Source organism: Nicotiana sylvestris, chromosome 7 (assembly GCF_000393655.2).
Source record: "Nicotiana sylvestris chromosome 7, ASM39365v2, whole genome shotgun sequence".
In the NCBI taxonomy this organism is placed as follows: domain Eukaryota; kingdom Viridiplantae; phylum Streptophyta; class Magnoliopsida; order Solanales; family Solanaceae; genus Nicotiana; species Nicotiana sylvestris.
Window position 1 is genome coordinate 19070705 of NC_091063.1, and position 24119 is coordinate 19094823.

The 24119-nt window shown below is 39.0% G+C and overlaps 2 protein-coding genes across 3 annotated transcripts; one reads left to right on the forward strand and one right to left on the reverse strand.

Moving 5' to 3' along the window:
• Positions 1-12066: 12066 nt before the first annotated feature.
• On the forward strand, positions 12067-21142 carry LOC104241957 (heterogeneous nuclear ribonucleoprotein 1). 2 transcript variants are annotated; one of them, XM_009796932.2, is made up of 5 exons: positions 12076-12212; positions 12605-12830; positions 13198-14386; positions 20549-20594; positions 20693-21142. In XM_009796932.2, the coding sequence occupies exons 2-4, from the start codon at positions 12609-12611 to the stop codon at positions 20560-20562; spliced, it is 1425 nt and encodes a 474-aa protein (XP_009795234.1). In that variant the 5' UTR covers positions 12076-12212; positions 12605-12608; the 3' UTR covers positions 20563-20594; positions 20693-21142. The 2 variants fall into 2 exon arrangements, with proteins under 2 accessions (XP_009795233.1, XP_009795234.1); XM_009796931.2 differs by having other exon boundaries at positions 12067-12212; positions 20549-21142.
• A 758-nt stretch (positions 21143-21900) lies between these two features.
• LOC104241959 (uncharacterized) lies at positions 21901-23867 on the reverse strand. Its single transcript, XM_009796933.2, has 2 exons — positions 23754-23867; positions 21901-23619 (listed from the first exon to the last, which is right to left on the reverse strand). The coding sequence occupies exon 2, from the start codon at positions 23306-23308 to the stop codon at positions 22103-22105; it is 1206 nt and encodes a 401-aa protein (XP_009795235.1). The 5' UTR covers positions 23309-23619; positions 23754-23867; the 3' UTR covers positions 21901-22102.
• Positions 23868-24119: the final 252 nt, after the last annotated feature.

Sequence of the window (24119 nt, forward strand, 5' to 3'; positions counted from 1 at the left end):
TGGAAAACCACTTTTTCATCACCAACCTGGAAGATAAGTTCTCCGGCTTCTACATCAACAAGAGCATTCCTTGTAGCAAGGAAAGGTCTACCAAGAATAATTGGCACCTCATAGCCAACCTCACAATCAAGAATGACAAAATCCGCCGGAAGAATGAATTTATCAACACGAACTAATACATCTTCAATTACTCCCAATGGTCTCTTCATGGTACGATCAGCCATTTATAATCTCATAGGTGGGTCTTGGCTGCCCAATTTTGAAAGTCTTGAAAACCGAATATGGCATCAAATTGATACTTGCCCTGAGATCACAAAAAGCTTTAGCAAACTCGGGACTTCCAATGGTTCAAGGGATTGTGAAAGCATCGAGATCTTCCAATTTAGGAGCCATTAAATGCACAATTGCAATCACTTTATAAGTGACTTTGATAGTTTCAAAACTCATCGACCTCTTCTTTGTCACCAAATCCTCCATGAACTTTGTATAACCGGGCATTTGCTCCAAAGCTTCAACCAATGGCACATTGATCGATAAACTCTTCATCATGTCAATGAACTTTTTGAATTGATTCTCGCCATTTTTCTTGGCAAGCCTTTGAGGATATAGAGAAGGAGGCTTAGGAAATGGTGTCTTAGCCTTTTTCACTACCGGTACCGGTATACCAATACGTGATCCCTAGACGGGTTCACTTCCTCTTGAGTTTCTTCCACATTGTCATCAATATCAATCCACACTTCATTATTTGCTTGTACCACATTGTTCGGGGTTTCATATTCTTGTACCACTTGTTCATCATCTACAAGTTTCCTTTGACTTGAGGTGGGTGCATTCCCACCTTTTCTACTCCTTGTAGTAACATCCATGACATGTCCCGTATTGTTCTCACCCATTCGGTTCACCACGACATCACTTGGTGAGTATTTAAAGCTTGAGAGATTTGCCCCATTTGATCTTCCAAATTGCGAATTGATGTGGTGTGTGAGGTGAGTGGGGCATCAGAATCGGCATCCTTCTCCATTATTTGTTTGAACATATTCTCAGGTCACCCCATTTCATTGTTGAAAGAACTTGGACCTTGGTAAGGATAAAGAGGTGGGTTGCTTGGTTGTTGATACATCGGGGGCCTTTGAAAATCCGACCCCCGATTGACTTGATTATTGTTCCATCCCTCTTGATTATTGCGTCCCCAATATCCTTGATTGTAGCCACTCCAATTACCTTAGTTGTTTTCACTACTCCAATTTCCTTGATTGTTGTTATTATGCCAATTCCCTTGATTGTTGCCACCACTCCAATTACCTTGGTTGCTATAATTCCAATTACCTTGGTTGCTAGAATTCCAATTACCTTGATTACCTTGAGGTCGCCATTGTTGTTGATTCGGGTCTTCAGAGTTGTTTCTTTTCCCTTGAAAGTTGTTTACTTATTGCATTTCCTCCTTTTTCTCATTGTAAGATTCATCTTGATCAAACCTACTATCTTCTTACACATAATTCTCCATTCGGTTTTGCATATGTGGACCCTTGGTCCTTCTTTGGTTCACCATCATGCTTACTCCCTCGATGGCATTGACTTGCTTAAGACCTTGCACTTGTTAAAGTTGAGCGTTTGCTAATTATTTCATTGTGGTGGTCAATTCGGCAATGGCTTGCCCATGATCAGGCAACTCTTTATGGAGGTAAATCACATTCGGATCACCTTGAGGAACATTAGCCCGACTTTGTCACATCGATAATGTGTCTGCCATTTTATTTAAAATCTCACAAGCTTCCACATACTGCGTTATCATAAAATTTTCACCGGAAAGTTGATTTACCACACACTAATTGGTCTTATTGATCCCTCGATAGAAAGTTTGTTGAATTATAGCTTCCATCATGTCGTTATTGGGGTACCCTTTGGCCATTGTTATGTACTGCTCCCATATCTCATGTAACGGCTCATTGAGATCTTGTTTGAATGCTAGAATCTTGTCTCTAAGAGTATCCATATGCCTGGGAGAAAAGAACTTGACAATAAATTTCTCTGCCAACACATCCTATGTATAGATGGTATGGTTTTGCAATCTCTCCAACCAATCTAAGGCTTTTCCCCATAGAGAGAAAGGAAATAGCCTCAACCTTAAAGCATCCTCGGAGACAATTGTCTGTTTACTTCCCCAAAAAATGTCCACGAACCCCTTCAAGTGTTTTTATGCATTTTGACTCGGAGCCCCAATGAAGAATCCTCGTTTCTCTAGTAGTGTAAGCATTACATTTGTAATTTGAAAGTTGCTCGCCCTAATACGAGGCAGGACTATGGCACTTGCATACCCTTTATTCAGCAACACCTGGTGTGGAGTCGCTCTTGGTGGAGGTGGAGTGGTGGTGGAATAGGGACGTTGTCTTGAGGCGCCCGACCTCATCTATTTGCTTAAGGTTCAAGAGGAACCTCATTAACTTGATCATCATCAACGTCCATATCCCCCAAAGGCATCTTTCTGAGTTCGTTAGATGCCATAATTGTACCTACAATTGATTCACAAGGAAAAGAAGACAATCCACACACAAAATCAAATATATAGCTAAATTCGTTTTTATCTCCCCGACAACGACGTCAAAAACTGATCTCGTCCAAGTCACACCTCAAATTAAGGTTATGAAATGGTTGATTGCAATAGCAATACTCAACAAGGAGTCGAGGTCGAATTCCACAGGGAGCTATGTGTGAGAGTTAGTAGTATATATTGTAGTGTATGAGTTTGAACAATCTCAATTTACACTTTTACAAAATGGTGTTTGTTCTATGTCTAATTTAAACTAAGATTTCAAAGTTAAGAAATGAAACTAAAAACTTTTTTTGTTGTTTTTCAAGTTTTGTAAAAAGCCTAGGGCTATGACCATCACCTAGGTGTTTGCCTAATGGGATATAAACCTTAATGCTTGTTCTGTTGGTCGGGGTGTATTATAGATATCAACACTCAATTACCCACTCAATACCTCTCGGTCAGAGAGTGATTTTGCCCAATTTGGCTTTCTTAAGTCCAAATGGGTATTGCACAAGACGGTTGATAAAAGCTCAAGTCGTGTTATTATTATCTCTAGGTTGAACCCTTTAATTGGGATTATTAATCTCTCGATTGACTCAATGTCTTGTTAGCCAAATTTTTCTAGACTGAGTCTCTCTTTCTCAAGTAGAGACTAAGTCAAATAGGCATAAACTAATATTTGTAACTATTAATTCCATAAATTAAAGCATAAACAAGGCTAAATAATAAACGCCCAATCATAAACAAGCACTAAATCCAATACCCATAAGGTTTACACACTGGGTTGGGTCACAACTCTAGTAAAATCTAGCTACTCATGCTTGAAATTGAAGAAATAGAAGAACATATGCTAATTAAACTCATATTGCAAAATCAAAATGACAAAATCTATGTTAAAATAACCCAAAAGATAAAAAACTACTAAAAGAAGTAAAGAGAAATGACTACTGTAGTTGTTGATGTCAAAAGTTAACCTAAAAATATGAAACTCGTCTATTTATACATGGCTGGAAATTTCGGACAAAAATGACCTTCGGGAGGTTCTTCGGCCGCACAATTTCATGTGCGGTCCACATAATTCTTCAACTTTGTCAGGACTAGAAGTTTGCAGCCGCATAATTCTGATCTGCGGCCGCATGGCACTCTTTTTGCGGTCCGCAAATTTGTAGTTGCGGCCGCATCTTGCTCTTATGTGGTCTGCACTTTTACATATGCGGCCGCATAGCACTTCTTCTACGGCCGCACAATTATTGTGTGGTCAGCACTCTTGGTTGTTTGGGAATGCATATTCTCTGAACTTTGCTCCTAGCCTAACTTTTGCAGACACACAATTCATATGCAGACTGCACTTTGCACCTTTTTCTATTGACCTTTCCTTCATATTTTGCGGCCGCAGATGATATTTGACCGCACTACTGAACTTCTGTGCCTTTCGTATCCTTGAGTTTAGATAACTCCTTCTTGAGTTGGATTTCATCTTGGGAGTTCATCTTTCAATATTCTTGCAATTAAGCACATTTTATCAGTTTTCGGGAAAACAATTAAATGTTTTTAGACTAAAACAAACGCTAAAAGGCGCTAATAAGTAGTCAAAATCTCCACTTATCAGGATGAAATGTTGTGCTCAACTCAACCTGCATGCCCAACTCACGATGTACTGCCCTTCAGAAGTGCAAGGTGAACTGCGTACCTCGATCAGAAATGGTACACGAGCTCATCGTGAAGACGGACTATCTCACGACTGTAGATCTAAGCCAACCGCTCTGAAGAATAGGTAACTGCCACATGAATGAAATGCACTGACTTGGTCAGCCTGTCTATAATAACCCATACCGCGTCGAACTTCCTTTGAGTCAGTGGGAGTCCAACAACAAAATCTGTAATGATACGCTCCCACTTCCACTCAGGAATCTCTAACTTCTGAAACAAACCACCAGGTCTCTGATGTTCGTACTTTACTTGCTGACAATTTAGACACTGAGCTACATATGCAAATATATCCTTCTTCGTTCCTCTCTACCAATAATGCTGCTAAAAATCCTGCTACATCTTAGTGGCACCCGAATGAATAGAATACCAGGAACTGTAGGCTTTCTCAAAACCAACTCACGAAGCCCATCTACACTGGTAACATAAATATGACCCTGCATCCTCAAAACTCCATTGTCTCCAACAGTAACTTGCTTGGCACCACCATTCCACATTGTGTCCCTAATGACAAGCAAATGAGGGTCATCATACTGTCACTCTCTGATGTGCTCATACAAGGAAGACCGAGCGACTGCACAATCCAGAACACGACTGGGATATGAAAAATCCAACCTCACGAACTGATTGGCCAAAGCCTGAACATCTGGTACAAACGGTTTCTCACCGACTGGAATGTACGTAAGGTTGCCATACTTGCTGCCTTTCTACTCGAGGCATCGGCCACCACATTGGCCTTCCCGGGGTGATACAAGATAGTGATATCATAGTCTTTCAATAGCTCCAACCACCTCATCTACCTCAAATTGATATCCTTTCGTTTGAACAAATACTGTAAGTTCCAATGATTCGTGAATATCTCGCACGACACGCCATTAAGATAGTGCCTCCAAATCTTCAGCGCATGAACAATGGTAGCCAACTCTAAGTCATGAACATGGTAATTCTTCTTATGCATCTTCAACTTTCGTGACGCATATGCAATCACCCTGCCATCCTGCATCAATATTGCACCAAGCCTAATACGAGATGCATCACAATACACCATGTAAGATCCTAAACCTATGGGAAACACCACTACTGGCGCCGTAGTCAAAGCAGTCTTGAGCTTCTGAAAGCTCACCTCATACTTGTCTGACCATCTGAACGGGGCACCCTTCTGGGTCAACCTGGTCAATGGGGCTTCTATAGATGAAAACCCCTCCACGAACCAACGGTAATAACCTGCCAAACCCAAGAAACTCCAAATCTCCGTAGCTAAAGTGGGTCTAGGCCAGTTCTAAATTGCCTCAATCTTCTTAGGATCCACATGTATGCCCTCTACCGATACGACGTGCCCCAAAAAGGCGGCTGAGTCCAACCAAAACTCGCACTTTGAAAACTTGGCATATAATTGGTTGTCTCTCAGAGTCTGAAGTATGATCCGAAGATGCTGCTAGTGCTCCTCCCGACTGCAGGAGTAAATCAAGATATCATCAATAAACACAATCATAAAGGAATTCAATAGGGTTTGAACACCCGACATCAAATCTATAAATGCTGCTAGGGCATTTGTCAAACCAAGTGACATTACTAGGATCTCATAATGCCCATACCGAGTTCGAAAAGCTATCTTAGGGACATCAGATGACCTATCTTCAACTGATGGTAGCCAGACCTCAAATCAATCTTCGAAAATACCTTGGTACCCTAAAGCTGATCAAATAAGTCATCAATCCTTGGCAATAGATACTTGTTCTTGATGATGACTTTGTTCAACTGCCGGTAATCTATCCACATCCTCATCGATCCATCTTTTTTCTTCACAAACAACACAGGCGCACCCCAGGGCGAGACACTAGGTCTAATGAAGCCCTTATCAAGTAAATCTTGCAACTGCTCCTTCAATTCTTTCAACTCTAGTGGGGCCATAAAAAATGGTAGAATAGAAATGGGGTGAGTGCCCCGAGCCAAATCAATACAGAAGTCAATATCTTTGTCGGGTGGCATCCCCGACAGATCTGCAGAAAACTGGAAACTCACAAACAACTGGTACTGAAACCATGAAAGGAACCTACGCACTAGAATTGCGAACATAAGCCAAATAAGCTAGACACCCCTTCTCGTCCATACACCGAGCCTTCACATAAGAGATAACCCTGCTGGTAGAATAGTTAAAAGTCCCTCTCCACTCTAATCGAGGCAACCCCGGCAAGACTAAGGTCACCGTCTTGGCGTGACAATCCAATATAGCATGATAAGGTGACAACTAGTCCATACCCAAAGATGACATACAAATCTACCATATCGAGAAGTAGGAGATCTACGCTGGTCTAGTGACTCCCAAATAGTAACCACACACGAACGATAGACATATCTACAACAATATAATCTCATACAGGTATGGACATGTGCACAACAGCACTCAAAGAATCATGAGGCATAACCAGATATGAAGAAAAATATGATAAAACATAGGAGTAAGTAGAGCCCGTATCAAATAAAATTGAAGCATATCTATGGCAAACTGGAAAAATACCTGTGATAACAGCGTTAGATGACTCAGCCTCAAGCTTGGCTGAGAAAGAATAACATCGGGGTTGGGCCCCACCACTCTGAACTACATCTTTAGGATGGGATCTAGCTGGCTGGCCTCCACCTCTAACTCCCTGACCTCTACCTCCAGCGGCCTCCTCCACCTCTTACGGTCTGACCTTCACCTATGGATGCCTGACCCCTACCTTTAGCTAGCTGAGCAGGCAGTGGTGTAACCGGTACCAGAATCATGGCACGGGAACTCTACTGTGGCATGTCGCCCAATAATCTTGGACAGGTCCTCCTGATATGCCCAAAACCACCACCCTTAAAATATCTATCCTGCTTTTGTGGCTGCTGAAACTGAGGCTGACCCGAACGGGCTAGATAACCACGGTGATAACTCTGAATCAGAGGCGCATTGATAGGATCTGATGGTGAACTGTAGGCTAGCTACCCGGGATAAGGCACATAAGGACCACGACTCCCTAAAGTACTGTGGGATACCTGAAGCACCGACTGGAATGGCCTGGGAGGGTGGCCCTTACCAAAAGTACCCCTGCCTCCAGATGAGGCACCACTAAAACCACTGGAATGATGAGGCCTCTTATCATACCCCTGCCCTCTCTCCTGTGCAAGAACCATCTCGATCTGACTAGCAACATTAGCATCCGTTTGAAAGGAAATCTCACCCCCAGTCTCCTAGGCCATTTGTAGATTGATAGGATGAATGAGTCCATTAATAAACCTCATCACTCTCTCCCTATCAGTAGGAACTAGGAAGCAAGATAAGGGCATGACGAGCTAGATCCACAAAATGAGACTCGTACTGAGTGACAGCCATACTGTCCTGCTGAAGACACTCAAACTGCCTGCGGTAATCCTCTCTCAGTATGATAGGAAGGAACTTCTCTAGAAATAGTTGAGAGAGTTGGTCCCAAGTAAGAGTAGGCAACCCGGCTAGTCTGGTAGATACATAATCCTTCCATCACCTCTTGGTGGAACCCGTCATCTAAAACACAACAAAATCAATCCTGTTGGTCTCTACTATACCCATGTTCTGCAGCACCTCATGACAACGGTCAAGATAGTCATGTGGGTCCTTAGAAGTTGCACCACTGAAGTGAACTAGAAAGAGCTTAGTAAAATTGTTCAATCTTAATAAACCCTCAGAAGACATGGCGAGCCTATCATCGGTTTATGCTGCAATAACCGGCTAAACTACCCCAGCTGGCGGGGCTGCTAGTGTCTGATACTAGGGAGCCATCTACTCCGGAGTGTTAGTAACGGGAGTCTATGCTCCTTCCTTAGTCTGAGAGATGGCTGGTTCCATGGGAAATGCACCGGCCTGGGCCGCACTCTCCATAAGGCCCACCAAACGGACTAGAGCGTCCTGAAGCACTAGGGTGTCGATGAACCCCTCCGAGACCTGAGCTGGTCCAACATGTACAGTCTGAGCTGGAACCTCCTCATCAAAATCTACCTGAGGCTCCAGTATTGCTACTGCTCGAGCTCTAGGTTGAGCTCTGCCTCTACCTCGGCCTTTGGCGTGACCTCGGCCTTGGCCTCGACCTTTGCCCCACGTAGGAGCTACCACTGGGGCCTCCGACTGCTGTCTAGTTGAGGATGCAGTATGTGTTCTCACCATCTGTGTGAGAACAAGAATAGAAGAGTTCAATTATTAATGATAGAATAAAATCACATGACAGAGAAGAATAAAAGTGAAATTGCTCCTAAACTCCATAGCCTTCGGAAGATAAGTACAGACACCTCTGTACCAATCCTCCAGACTCTACTAAGCTTGCTCGTGACTCGTGAGACCTAAGTAACATAGTGCTCTGATATCAACTTATCACGTCCCGGAATTCTCACCTTCGAGATCGTGATGGCATCTAACATTTCACTTTCTAGGCAAGCCAACATTAAAATAATTTATCCATTTTCAACAGTTAAAATTAAATGATAAGAAAGAAACTGAAATAACTGTAATAATCTAAAGCAAAGTGTGAAAGCCATAACAACTAAAATATCTGATACTACCATGGACCCGGTGTCACAAGTGCACGAGCTACTAGAGTAGTACAAGTAAAGATCTGAATAAAACATAAAATTGTCTGTGGGAATATACATATGTAATAAAAAGGAAAAGGGACTCTAGGGGTTGCGAACGCCGGACAGCTATACCTCAAGTCTCCACACTGCTAGCCAACCGCAGCACGCTAATAAGCACCATTGGGACTAACTCCAAAATCTGCATAAGAAGTGCAGAGTGCAGTATGAGTACAACCGACCCCATGTACTCTGTAAGTGTCAAGCCTAACTTCGATGAAGTAGTGACGAAGCTAAGACGGGTCACTTACACTATAACCTGTACGCAATATAAAATAAAAATAGGAAAGAAAAATACGTAACAAAATAAGGTAGTTAACTGAAGATAATAGCTAAATCCTCGAAGAAAACCAGTAACAACCAGACTTACCAATGCTTAGAGTTTTGTATGAAAACTTATCGAAAACCAACACAGCACAAGGAAATAAAAACATACAGGTTGCGGCATGCAACCTGATCCTACCGTACAATACAGTTCTCCCTTATTCCACCATAATAATATCAACAATTATAAATAAATATATGTTGCGGCACACAACCCGATCCCACCATATAACAAAATCAGTATCATAATTCACCCTTATTCTACCATATCAATCAACTCTTATTTTACCTGTTGCGGTGTGCAACCCGATCCAACCATATCAATATCAAATATTCAATGAGTACAATCAAATCAATAACTCAAATCATAAGAACCTCTACGATTGATGAATATGAAGCTGAATCAGAAAGGAAGCCTTGTACCAACTTGAGAACTCACATATGTAATATTACACGACAAGACAAGTCCAATAAATGATAATTAAAATGTGCAAGTAAGTCAATTAAGGCAAATAACAGCGAGTCATGGAAGCATGAAAAGGTCTAACATTTTTAACACGAGAAACAATGATTAACAAGTAGCAAATAAAGCATGGGAGCATTTAAAGCACATAGCAACTAAGGCATGGAATGAGATAATTAAGGAAAAACGAAAAATCAGGGAAACAAGTAGTTCATCGGCGTAGAAGCACTCGTCACCTTGCATATACACCATAACACATAAAATTCACATAGCACATAGTCCGAGGGTTCCTAGTTTCCTCAAATCAAGGTTAAACTCAACACTTACCTCGCTCCAAAATCGACTCAAAGCTCAACCACGATTTTGCCTTTTGAACAAGCCTCCGAACCAACCAAATCTAGCAAATTAACAATCAAATAATTCAAAATAAACCTTAGGAACTACCCACGAATGAAAGAGATTCAATTTAGGTCATTATTGAAAAAATCAACAAAAGTCAACTCCCGGGTCCGCTTGATCCAAACTCGAAATTTGAACCAAAACCCGATTACCCATTCACCCCCGAGCCCCGTTATGTAATGTATTTTGAAATTCGATCTCAATTTGAGGTTTAAATTTTAATTTTACAAAAATCCCTAATTCTACCCAAATTCTCAATTTCTATCATGGAAGAACAAAAATTAGAGCTAGAAATTAATGAGTGATGTTAGAAATGGAAGAAAATAAGTTAAAGTGCACAAACCTATAAATTGGTGTTGAGTTTTCTCTTCAAAATGCCCTAGGTCGAGCTCTAATGTAAAGTTTATGAAAAATGGGAGAAATCCCGTTTTTGAAACATTTAAGTCACTGGGCGTCAGGCCTTCTTCGCATTCATGAAGGGCCTGACGCGATTGCGAAGCAGCAACTCAATTAGCCTATGCGTTCGTGAAGGCTTACACCCACCTGCCTACGCGTTCGCGGACTTGTGTCGTGTTAGCGAAGAGTAACAGTCAGTTCCCCCCAGGTCCCAAGCCTACGCATTCGTGAGTAGCTGGTCGCGTTTGCAGAGAGTAAGGCCCCATTACTCCGCTTTCGCGACCTAGCTATCGCATTCGCAGTGAAGGAATTTCCACCCCAGCCCAGTTTATTCTTCGCGATCACGAGAGTACCTTCGCGATCAAATTGTATAAAATTACAAAGATTGCCTTAGTAAAGGATTTAGATCACTAGTGAGTAATGACCCATATAAGGGAAAAAAAGTTAGCCGCTTAAAGTAACTTCTGAAAATGTATATATATAGATGGTAGTAAAAATTTGATTGGGTCTGTTACAACATAATATAATGTAAATATAAAACACCATTTGTTAGGTCGTTCTATCGCTTTTGGTTAGGTTATATAGGTATGTGACATATGGTAAAATAATGTAAGATAAGAAGTGAGGATTACATCAAATAATATTTTGATAGTCATTTTGCATGTTTCTTTGGTCTGCACCTCTCGTTCACCATGTAGTGTTTATGTAAAAAGAACATTAGTGGTTGAACCTTGACGACAGGCTTGAGCATCGATGTCTCATATTGGAGAGCTATGTCGATACAACGGTCGCTTTTTAAAAATATAGACGCTAAATTGTTGACGTACAATATTGATGTTCAAACATCAACCCTTACTTATTTACTGGCCACAAAGTTAAGGCGATGAGCTTATCTTATTCGTATAACAACTACTCTAGGAGGAATGATTTTGTCCATCTTTTTTATTTATATCAGACATTGCATTTTTTAGATAATTCAAATCTAAGCAATTGAATCGAACCGTATATTTATAGTGACGAAAGTCGATTTCTCATTTTTTTTTTGTATATATGTGCTTACATAAAATAATGTTCAATAATTTTAGCCAATCAACAATAAAAGATACTTTTACAAGGGAACATCATATGTTATTACTCATAATGTTTATTTTTTTGGGGGGGGGGTCAATTTCAATGTTTTATGTCAAACTTACATACAATAGAGTGCAATCGAACTGAATCAATCAGCACCATTGATCAAACCATTATCTTGCGATCCTTTGAATTTGAAACAAGTTGCATAAAATCAATGGTTGATTTTATCTTATAAGATGAGATGTGGTGGGGCCAAAGCATAGGCGTGCATGCACACAACACAAACATTAGCAATCTGAACCATTTCTAAGGATTTTTCCAGCAAGTATATAAAGTATATATTTCACAAAGCAATCTCTTCCAAATTTATCAGATCAAATCACACCAAAATTTTCTTTTGTTTTCCTTTCTTCTTTACTACCACATATTCTTCTTACCAAAAAGATAAAAAAGATAAAAATTTATATATTAAAAAAAATTAAAGGCTAGAAACAATCTTTTTTCTTAGCTGAACATAATATTCAAAATTGTTACTACTACATATATTGATTGGAAAGATTGGAAAGAGAAGAGAAAAGAGTGGGGGACACAAAGTTGGAGGGGCAAAAAAAATTATAGAACAACGCCCTACTTTCCCCCTTCTCATCTCTTAGATCTTACTGTTTTCTCATCTGGGTCGTCTGATTCTTGATTTGGGTATTCATTTTTTCTCCTCAATTATATTTTTACAATTATATTGCTGTTGTTTTGATTAAATGAAACCAACCATTTTCATTGTTGGGTTGTTGTGTTTTGATTCTAAATTTTGATTGATCGTCTAAAGATCCGATTTTTATTTATTGAATCTGATAATGTCCGATTGGTTTAAGGTTCTTATAGTACTTTATTCATTGTAAAGGTGTGAGCTTTACTAGTTTTATCAATCTGCATTTCATCTAATCTAATGGGAATTGAAAAAGTGAATCTTGATGTGTGTATTAATATGAGAAAATGGAAGTTTTTTTATAGCTTTAATTGGAATATTGTAGTATGATGATTGTGCAATTTGGAGATGAGTTTTTCAGGAATTTGATTTCTGGTTTTGTTAGGACAATGCAATCTGATCTTGGCAAGTTATTCATTGGTGGAATTTCATGGGACACGAATGAAGAGCGTCTCAAGGAGTATTTTAGTACTTATGGGGAGGTTTTAGAGGCTGTAATTATGAAGGATAGGACTACTGGTCGTGCCCGTGGTTTTGGTTTTATTGTCTTTGCTGATCCTGCTGTTGCTGATCGGGTTATCAAGGAGAAACACAACATTGATGGCAGGATGGTAAATTCTTCTAGTTTGCAAATTTGGTTTTACTGTTAGTTCTTTTCCATTTATTCAACAAGGAGCGTAATGTTGTTGTTTGAACCTTCTGATAAGAATATACTTTTGTATGACACCTAAAATCAAGGGAAGCATATCATTGCAACGAGATTTAGGCATTTAGCATTGTATATCTTAGCCTTCTTGGAATCCATGTCGTTTTACGTTGCACTAAAACTGGCACATTGTACCCATTTTATGGCATATCACATCTGCAATCAACTTTGCTACCCTCTACTTTGATTTGAACTTAGACTTGAATAGCAGTTAAAGTTAACAGTCTAATTACTTTTTTCTACTCAAATTTCTCATGGTCCACTTATTTCAGGTTGAAGCGAAGAAAGCTGTTCCAAGGGATGACCAGAGCACAATAAGTAGAAGCAGTACTAGCATTCAGGGTTCTCCTGGTCCAGGACGTACAAGAAAAATCTTTGTCGGAGGTTTAGCATCCACTGTAACTGAGAGTGACTTCAAGACCTACTTTGAGCAATTCGGAACAATCACAGATGTAGTGGTTATGTACGACCATAACACTCAGAGACCAAGAGGCTTTGGGTTCATAACTTATGATTCGGAGGATGCAGTGGATAAAGTATTGCTTAAGACCTTCCATGAGCTGAATGGTAAAATGGTTGAGGTCAAGCGTGCTGTCCCCAAAGAGTTATCGCCAGGTCCAAGACTTGGTGGCTACAATAACTTTCCATTAAGTAGGATCAATAACTTCCTTAATGGTTATACACAAGGATACTCTCCGAATACAGTTGGAGGATATGGAGTCAGAATGGATGGTAGATTTAGCCCCATTGCTGCTGGAGGTAGGAGTGGTTTTGCTCAATTTGGTTCTGGTTATGGAATGGGTCTTAACTTTGAACCAGGGCTAAGCCCAGGATATGGGGGAAATGCAAACTTCAACAGCAGCTTGAGCTACGGGCGAGGACTGAGCCCTTATTACGTTAATAGTTCGAATAGATTTGGTGGTCCTATTGGTTTTGATGGAGGAAATGGAGGAAGTAGTTCATTCTTCAGCTCAGCAACTCGGAATTTGTGGGGAAATGGCGGACTGGGGTATGGAACTAATTCCACAAGCTCTAGCAACTTTGCGGTATCTGGCAGTGGGAACATGGGGGCTGGAAATTTTAGCAACACTGGAGTTTGGGGTTCATCTTCAATTTCCTCCCAAGGTGGAGGAAATGTTTCTAACCAAAGTGGTAATCTTGGTTATGGGGGTGATGATAGTTTATATGGTTTGTCTGGAGGCTATGGAAGAAATGTTACAACAAGCGTGGCTCCTGCATCATCATATCCTGCATCTAATGGTAGCTATGATGGGGCTCTTGCTGATCTTTACAGTGGTGGTTTGGGATATAGTGATTCCGCTTGGCGCTCTGCAAATTCTGAGCGAGATGGATCTGGTTCAATTGGTTATGGACTCGGTACTGCATCCTCGGATATGCCACCTAAAAGTTCAGCTAGTTATGTTAGCAGTTATGGTGTTGGTAAACGACAGACAAACAGAGGTAATCTTCTCAATAACCTTTTGTAGCTAGCAGTTGCTTCACCTTGCTCAATCTTCCTTTAATTTTCTGATGATCATCGATCCAGATGTTTTGATCGTAGGTTTTGTTGAATTGATTTTGTTGATACATGATTTGCCATTAGGAGCAGGTGATTTAATGTTTTCCCCCATCTTGACTTGCTATCTTGGTCCTTTACATTTTTCTGATCTAGTTGAGTTTGTTATCAAGGTTTTTCTTTTCGAAACTAACTGGGGAAGTCATTATAGGGATTCTCTCTCAGTAGAGAAGCATCTTTCATACTTGCAAATGCGGTGTGATATCTAGCTATTTTACCTCCGCATCAATCTTTAATCTAGACCTAGAGCATGCTTATGCTTCAGATTTTTGTTTACTCATTTTGAAACCTGCATTTTGAAGTAGAAGCAACATTGCGAGTCAATTTACATAATTCCATTTACCTAAAGGAAAGAGAGTCTTATTTCGCTTTCAAGTTATGGTCAATTAAAGCAAGAAAGGAACTCTGAGAATTAGTTCGACAATTGATAGAAGGAAGAGTAAAAGGAGCTACAAGTTGACCATTTCTGGTTTATTTTAGCTTTGGTTCGGTTGCTTATTTCTTTTTAATTTTAAAATTGTATCCAGGTATTACTAAAAGCGTTTGCTTCACTGATTAAAGTGACAAAGTAATCTAACGCGAGTTATGTGACTTTGAAGGAGCTTACCATTGAACTTTAGGCACAAAACAATCTTGAGTGAGAAACAATTGCTTCTTTCAACCTGGCTTTAAAAGATGAAAAAAAGAGAGAAAGACAGAACAAAAAATATGCCTCTATCCTCGTGGGTGCGCAAAAAAAGAAACTAAAAACACTAGGCTATTCCTCAGGTCTTGACATTTTTGGCCTCTTCTAACACTTTTCTATTCCTATATTTCCCAATCGCGTATATAAGGTCTAGAGGGGCAACATCCCATTCCTTGGGCCTTCTCTTCATTTTCCTGAAAGCCAACTATACAATGCTCCCTTTACTGTGCTTGACATCACCCATTGTACTCCGAACCAATTCAAGACCTTCCATTCCACCACAAAGTACACCACCTAACATGTGTAATCCTCCTTTTTCTCCGGTTATCGGCTATCAAGATGGCTTCCCTAGTTGCTAACCACTTAGAAAAACACTTTGTTTTAGGCGTCTTGGGTATCCATACTGACAAATGCGATAAAATTAATTCCTCCACACCAACAGTATCTGGTAGTAAGCTTTAACTGATAACATCCCGCATTTCCTTGTGCCCCATCCCATAAGTGTGAGATACGCTCTTCTTGTGAAGTAGTTCCACTGGACTTTGGATGCACCCATTTCCCAATCTTGTAAGTTCCGCTAAATGTTAGATCCTATAGAACTACTAGTTCTTGTAATTAGTGTAAGGTTCGTAGCATTGACAGATTGTGGTGAAATGAGTAAGTTTGGCAATCTTGTCTGGAAGCTATTTTTGAGTTCTACTGCCACAGAGATTTCTTTGCATTATGGTTCTTGGACATAGGTTTATTTATTTTTCGAAAAGAAAATTCACTTTTTTCGAATGTAGGTGGAAGTACTATAAATTGTGATGTTTTCCATGTCAAAATGGCAAAAGAATACATTTAAAAGTAATAGTCAAAGATTACTTTCTTAGCTCCACCGAAGCGAAATTTGCCACCATTTTCTCCTAAAGGAGTAGTGTCCTTGCGCATTTAAATCCTATGGACTCTAACCCAATGCTGTCTTTGAGTGGCTTGAGTTGAATTGCTCCTTTCATGCTGTTGGAAAAATCTTTGAGATACTGCATTGTCTTTTCAAGCAAGTTATGATCTTTATTAGGGTGAAGGTTAAATCTCTAGTGTGGGAGATGTTTCTTAAAAGGCTTTCTGAGGCCCATTGGTGATTGGGCCAAAGCCAGTAACAACACTTTTATGTTCATGTAGATTGAGCATAATCACTGATCGAGCACCCACCTTTTCAAGTTGTGGTCCGCTCTGAATTTTAAAAGTAGTTTTTCCTTAATGAAATTTAGTACGCAATTTCAAATGCCCATGTACTTAATTTATGTCAGAGACCTCTACTATTGATTTAACTTATGCTCCGTTAGAAACCTCTTTGGCTTCGCTTTTAAGTTATGATCTTTTGATGTCAATATATTTTATATGATTTTTGTTACATGATCTTCTGATCCTAGAAGCTGCAAATATTGGTATATTTTATCATGTGTGAGCTTTTGGAATTCTTCAAATTCTAATATAGCTTAATGTTAGTCTGCCAAATGTTTGTTTGTTGTGTTTGAAGATAACTGGTTGATGTTGTTGCATCGTACAAACCTTAACCCCAATAGGAAAGAAAAGAATAGAGGAAAAAAGCTGCCAAATCAATTTATATATACTCAAATTACTGACACATACTATTTCCTAATTTACTAAGCTAAAACTAGTAACATCGGTGTTACTTTGATGTACTAAACTTTGTGATGCTATGTGGTGAAGTGATATTCGTGGACAGAGCTTGTGATGCATTCATTACCTTTGTAATTGCAAAGGATTTTAGGTTGACAAATAAACCTTCATTTTGTCTCACTCAACATCACAGTCTTTCTAGTTACCTCCACCTTTGTCCTCTTCGTTGTGATCATCTTTTCTATAAGTTGATGAACAAATAGTTTTTATGAAGCCTAATTGCTCAGTGAAAGCTAGAAGCAATTTTTTTGAATTGTCGTGATCATCTTTTTTTAAAGCTAGAAGCATTTAGTTGATTTAATTTATATAGCGTAGAGATTTTTTTACACTATCAGTTTAGTTTAACATGTTATAGCGGGTTAGCTGCTATCTGTACCTGATGCTAGTTAATGCTTATCATAGAAATTTACATGTAGTTACCTTGTAAATGACCTAATTATGTAAATGTTCATAGAACTTAAAGTCTAGTGTTGTTAAAGGCTCGCTTAAAGCACATGTAAGCCCTGAAGCTCGGTGAAGCCCAGTGTGTGCGCTTTGCCTCACATAAGTGGCGCTCTAGTGTAGGCGTCAAGGTGCTAAGGTGTGTGCACCTTCCCCGATGGGTTATGTCTTTAAGGGAACAACAATATATACGTAGCTAAATTATAGTTTTATCATTTTTTTTGCCCAAATAATTATTGTTTGTGTTATAGTTACGTTTTCTTGCATTAACATTTCCATTTTATTTTTTCTTCGTTTGTCCTTTCTTCGCTAATGCCCACGCTTTAATTACGCTTTGCACTTAAAGCTCTAACATAGATGGCACTTTATTGAGCTCTTCGCTTTTGACTACTGTGACTTAAACTCTTATGTAATATGTTTTGTCTTCTACTCTCCTAAACTTGTCAAAATGAAAAATCCAATAGATTTCTTTTCTTCCTCACAGTAGTTAGTTCCCTCATGTGGTGTTGTATGATACTTCAAAGGTGGTGTTTTTGTCTCTTGACCAATAATCCTACTTCCTCTGTCCGGATTTATGTGATGTACTTACCTTTTTAGTCGAACAATACCTTTATGTATTTAGAAATAATTTTACTTTAAATTTCTCATTTTACACCTAATGAGATGATTTATAGCCACACAAATATTTATGGCTTGTTTTAGACCACAAGTTTCAAAGTTTTTTTTAAATTCTATGCCTAGTCAAAGAACATCACATCGAATGGGACGGAGGGACTGCTTATTTGTGGACATCTTCATGAATTAATAATGACCTGTGTATATATGGATATGGGAACAACTTGAAAGAATATTTGTTTGTGCCTTCCCTACCAAATAATTTTTTTGACTAGAGGAAAAGATTTTATTAGTAGCAAGAGCCAGCACTAAGTATTACTGGGTGGGTATAAAAATTATATAGTCCCTCCTGTAGTGATGTTAAGAATTCTATCAACATGACTGCTTCATATATATTCCTGAGGTTGTACCACCTAACTAACTAAACACTTGACTTCTCTCTTTCCATGTAACTCATAAAACATCGGCAGTACAGTGATCCATATCTTATTTCACATTCTGAAGATGTGTAGAAAAACCTTTATTTCTTATTGATTTCTTTTATAACTTAGAAATCCATTGTTTCTAGCTTTGAATGGGCTCCTTACTCTACACTTGTCCACTCAAATACCAGGGCTTGGTGCACTGGTCAATATTTAAGCTCGTGACATGCGCCTACCCCTCATCCTGCTCTATAATACCTTCGCTGTAACATAACCTTTATAACTGTGAGATGATAGGCGATGCAAAAATAGTTGATCAGGTGCTTCACTTAGATCTCGAATAGCGATCCTCCATCAAGCAAATCACTTTTTTGATAAATACGCTGTCAAAGCTTCTTTCACTCAGGTTGCATTTGCTGCAAAGTGCAATCTTTCTTCTCAGCAAATTCTTGTTTCAAAAGGCATCATGAGCAACCACCAATATGAAACAAGCAAGCAACCTTAGTTGGGGCTATAGTTTCCTGATCAACTTCCACGATTCTGTTTGGTACTTGGAGAGGTAATGAGGAACTTATAACATGACTTGACTGAGAGAATTCTATCCTTCTGCTCAGACCATACCAGTAGGCTGTCTATTTCCCAGTCTAAACAGTCTCCTAAACAGAGTTCCCAGCCATTAGCAGTAAAGCAATGAGCTACAGCTGTCTCTATGTTTGCGCCAAACGTGAATAAATCAGGGAATTCTTTTTCTATTTCCTACTCTGAAGCAAGTCTTTTCAGAGAATTTATATCCTCATAGATTTCTAAGAAACTTCCATATTCCAACCCGATAAGAGCCATTGTCAGTCACATCAAGCACAATGATTCTGAGAGCTAACCTTTGCTTGAATTGCTTCCCAGAATCATCTCTTCTTCTCTGCTGTATCCCAAAAACAAGTTGAATAACATGTTTTTATTGTGAGCCCTCAAAATTTTGACCCTGAGTCCTCCTTCCATCTTGCTTAATGTGATAGAATATCGTCAGATTAGCTCGAGAGATATGTTCTCCTCAATCTGTCCAGCCCTTTTCCACTGTTGCTGGAATGGCTACAGGGACATAATGTATGTGCGTAGGGAGTCTAGAACGCTGTTAGTAAGTGTCTGCCATCTAAAGATACATATTTCTTTTTCCAGTTTGAAAGATTCTTTCCACTTTCTCATACTTTTTTTTATTTTATGGCTTTCCCAGATAAGTATTTGTGTGGGTGGGGTGGGGGTGGGTGGGGGTGGGCTAACCTGAAGCCTGATATGGCTACCATCTCTAGCAGCTTCAACCTGTATGACTGGGCAATGTACTTAAGTGGGCTCTATTTTCTGTGACTACTGCTTTTTGTTTGTTGCGCACTCATCCGACTAGAAAAAACTAGTACTTGCGTCATGCTTTCTTTTCTCAAACTATATACCATGTTCGAGAGAAAGAGAATAAAGATACTGTCTGGAAGCAATAATGCTTCATGATACATGGCTGCAAGATCATTGGACATTCTATATTAGCGAACTATCACTTTTTAAAGATCTAGGGAAGTGTTAATACACAACAATTTAGAAGACATAATATAAATTCAAAAACTAACACTGGTTGCGGTGGAGCGGTAAATACTACTTCATCCTTAATCAGGTCTTTAGTTCAAGCCCCTGGGTATGAAATTGTCTTTGTCAGGGAGCGCTTTACCCTCCTAATGTGGGATTTCCTGGCATGAATCCGGATTTAGTCGGGGGCCCAATGGGTTACCAAACACCGAGTGGTAAACCAAAAAAAAATAAAAAATCAAAGAGTTGATTTGAATACTTCTAACCTTGTTGATAGTTACTGGAGTAAATAGAAGTTCTTTTGCTTAACATTGTTTGTTTTTCTACATTATTTAGATGCTAGTTCTTTCTTGATATTTTTCTCTGAATGAAATTATTCCGTGTGAATAGGTTAATGGTATATCCAACAAAGCTTTTCAAAGTAGAATTCTGGTAGTTATTTTCTCAATTTTTGGGTAGTACTTTTCTGCTTGGTGCCTAATACTGTTTGATCTAAAAGATTTCGTTAGTTCCCTCTCTCCGCTTGTTGCATATGTATCTCCCCCTCTTCTTTCTTGTATATACTTTCACTATTTGATACTTATGATGTCAAATCATGCTATTTTTAATCCGCTGATTTTGTATTGATGCAGGGATTGGTGGCTAGGAGAATATTGCCAAACAAGGGTGTTACATTAGGTGAAAAATTTGGTGTAGAATCTGAATCAATGAATTTTGCATACTTCTATAATTATATGAAGTTGAGAGAGGTTAAAGAATTGGATATCCTTTTGTAGGGCTAACTGGAGTGCCTGTTTTGAAGGTCTAGAGATAGAAGTTTACAAGATTTTGTGCTAAAGGTTTTTTTGTTTTTTGTTTTTTGTTTTGAGTTTATGTCTTTAGAAATTCCCTTTCTTTTTCCCTTGAGTGAGGTGTAAAATCAGATTGCGGCGTATAGTCAGAAATGTATCATGCATCTCTGGTGGGGCAGCGATACATACACAACAAAAATAGACAGAAAGTTTTGCGTAAAATGTTTAGATTTAATGTTTTTTTCCTGCAGTAATGTTGCTGCAAAGTTGCAGATTCTTGTCTGGTAATTTGTTTTGCTTTGTAGTTTTCCCTTAAATGGGATTTTTCCTTTATCATTTGAATGTAAGGGAGGTTGTTGATTTAGTGTGATACATTTTAGGGATACCCATCTAGGGTCCCCCTAATGAATAAATTACTATATACTTTGATGCTCATTTACTTATTATCATTTGAATTAATAATCTTGCACATATTGATGTACAATATATATCATTCTGCTACAAATGAACCAAAAAATGCAACTTCTTTCTTTGTATGAAAAAGTCAAGAAATTTAGGAAATGCCAAATTAATGTGTTAATACTTTAAAAGTTATTGATTTTCATTGCCTTTTTCACACTTTTGAAACATAATAATAACATCAAATTGAAATCAAGATCCATTTCGAGCACTTCAGTTTCAAGTCTGTCGTGGGCAGACATTAAATCCGTGTATATATATGGTTCACTCAAAAGTTCAAACTTCGACACGATGAGATTCGTCTAAGAACGGGCAGCCGATGCACGAAGCATCCTGCATTCACGCAGGGTCCAGGAAAGGGCTGCACCCCAAGAGGTGTGATTTAGGCAGCCTACCCTGATGCAAGCATCGATGGTTGGTTCCATAGCTCGAACCCGTAACGTATAGGTCAGAAGGTCACAGGGAGATAATTTTACTGTTCCTCCAAGGTTTCCCTTCTTGAATTAACAAAGTGAAAATGCAAAAAGTTGGAACTTCAAAGACGATAAGATTAAACAAAACATGAACACTTTAAGCAGGTAATGAAATTCTACCTTTTTAGTCATACAACAAAAAAACATGCACAATTTCAGTGTTATCACCAAGTCTTGAACTAAGTGTTAGGAAATGAAAGATTCATAACTTCTTGAAATCAGTGTTAGAAAATGAAAGATGTAAAGACAGTGGATTGTTAATTGACAGGAACCAAGGAGAGGGTCACATTAAGTAACACAATTCATAATACAGAAAAGGCAGAAGTTCAAGGAAACCTCTTCCTGATTATACTAATTAAACTGGAAATATTTCAGTCTATGCTCAACTACAAGCTAGTAAATTCAGGCAGATTAAAAATACAAGCAATTTCTTTTTGTGAACCATTTCAATTGGAACTACAGATCAGAAAAAGGCCCTGCTACCATAAAACACTCTTGGGCTTTGGCCGCTTGGGCGCGCCTGTGGTTTCTCACTTGATCCGGAACTCTCTGTGTTGTCATTTCCATTTTGGATTACTGATCCACTTTCCATGTCCAGAGGAAGTTTCATCTTTGCTAGAGCTTCTGTGAATTGCTGCATGCTTTTCATATACATATCGACTATCTCTTGCTGCACGACCTTTTGCTCTGGTACAATGCTCACGTTGACAACTGGCGGTGTGAACGTACTAGCAGCAACAGCAGGCGTGGTGCTATCGACCTCTTTGGCACTGTCCTTACTACCATCTTTCAGAGGCAACACAGACTCCTCGCTCGGAGAGTTTGATGTTTGTTTGGTGTCACAAACAGATGATGAGTTTATTGGGATTGAGTTTAATCTCTCTAACTTCTTGATTTCAATGGCAACTTGACCTTCACCAACCGCGCTTTCTGGTGTAAGCTCAACATTCTCGGGAGAGATGAGATCACCATTTTCCGTGGAGTCAATATGCTCAGAGCTTTGACTATCCAATTCAGTGCTGGGAATTGAATAATACTCAGTAACCATTCTTTCATTTTCATTCACAATTTTGGGGTCCGGGAACTCAATGTTAACCAATTCACAGGGAATACTGTCAGCTATTCCACGACCTTCGCCACAGTCATTTGCTGCAGCCAAAGAATGGCCTGGTGTGGAAATCTCTAAGACTTCTGGGGTTGCACCAGTATATGTTAGTGTCAATTGCACAAAACCAGATGGCGAATGGAAGAGATCACTGGACGACAAGGAGAATTCCTGTTCTAGCTTTCCATTCTCAGCAAGAACATCACAAAGAGGCACTAAGGTAAATCCCAACAACTGATCTTGCAAATAATTCTTAACCCTACTCATCATCCAAATCTCACATCTCACTGATGTTTCAACACTCTTAACATTGAGTCGAAGACTCTGATTAAAAACTGGATTCTTTCCCCCACCATTAATAGTATCGGTCGAAACAGCTTCTTCTGGATAACTAATTAAGTAAATCTGGGCATAAACATCTTGTTTATGATATATGCATATGTTATGAATATCTCTAGCTTGATGTACATAAACATCAAGAACCCCAATAAAATCAGATTTTGGTTTCAAAGGGTCATAAACAACAGGGAATTTTGCCATAGTAACTACTTTTTGAGGTTCCATTATAAAAAATGTTCACTTTTTTTGACCTCACAAAATCAAGGTGCCAACTACAATTGAAGGTGACCTCAAGTATTCAAAGTGAAATCAACAGAATACTATTCAAAGGTACAACAACAAACTGTTTCCTAAAAACCCCAGATGAAAAAGAGAATTTCAAGACATACAAAAAACAGAAACACAAACCTTAAAAAAAATCACCTCCCCTTATACCATAAGCTGAAATTGGAAATTGGAAATTGGCAGAGTTCGTTAGCACTTACCTACATAAGAGCCAGAGCTGAACTTTGTCCCAGCTTCCAACTTCAGATTCACTGTTAAAGTCAAAAATTAGACTGATTTTGTGCAACAATTGTAGCACAACTAGCAGACCAAATCAAGAATTAAATATTAGGTGACTGTTTCTAAACTTTCTCTAGAGCCCCTAAAAAAATCAAAGGCAGCATACCCAAGAAAGCAGCCAACTTTATAGTGGACACCAAAATTCAAGAATTCAAAGCAAAAATTCAAGAAAAAGGGAGAATAAAAAGGGACCAATAATCACAAGTATCTTGAAGATTACAGAAAAGGTGAGGACAGAGAGAGAAAAGGGTATTAGGTATTTTTCTGATTTAGTACACTCCTTAAGGAGTATAAAGACAAAAAACTTTTTTTCTTTTTTCTTGTTTTTTTGTGTACTTTTCTGCACAGAAGTCAATCTTTGAGTTTTGTGTGGAGCCTTGTGGCTGCTGCTACCTATAATTTAGGTGGAGAGTGATGGCTAATAAAATTCATAGAATTGTCTGACTTCTGAACTGAAACTGTAGAGAGAATC

Bases quoted from the DNA above. Each gene is read 5' to 3' on its own strand.
- LOC104241959 (XM_009796933.2), bottom strand. From the start codon at position 23,308: ATGGAACCTCAAAAAGTAGTTACTATGGCAAAATTCCCTGTTGTTTAT.
- LOC104241957 (XM_009796931.2), top strand. From the start codon at position 12,609: ATGCAATCTGATCTTGGCAAGTTATTCATTGGTGGAATTTCATGGGAC. The intron at 12,831-13,197 runs GTAAATTCTTCT...CACTTATTTCAG, and splicing joins ACAACATTGATGGCAGGATG to GTTGAAGCGAAGAAAGCTGT.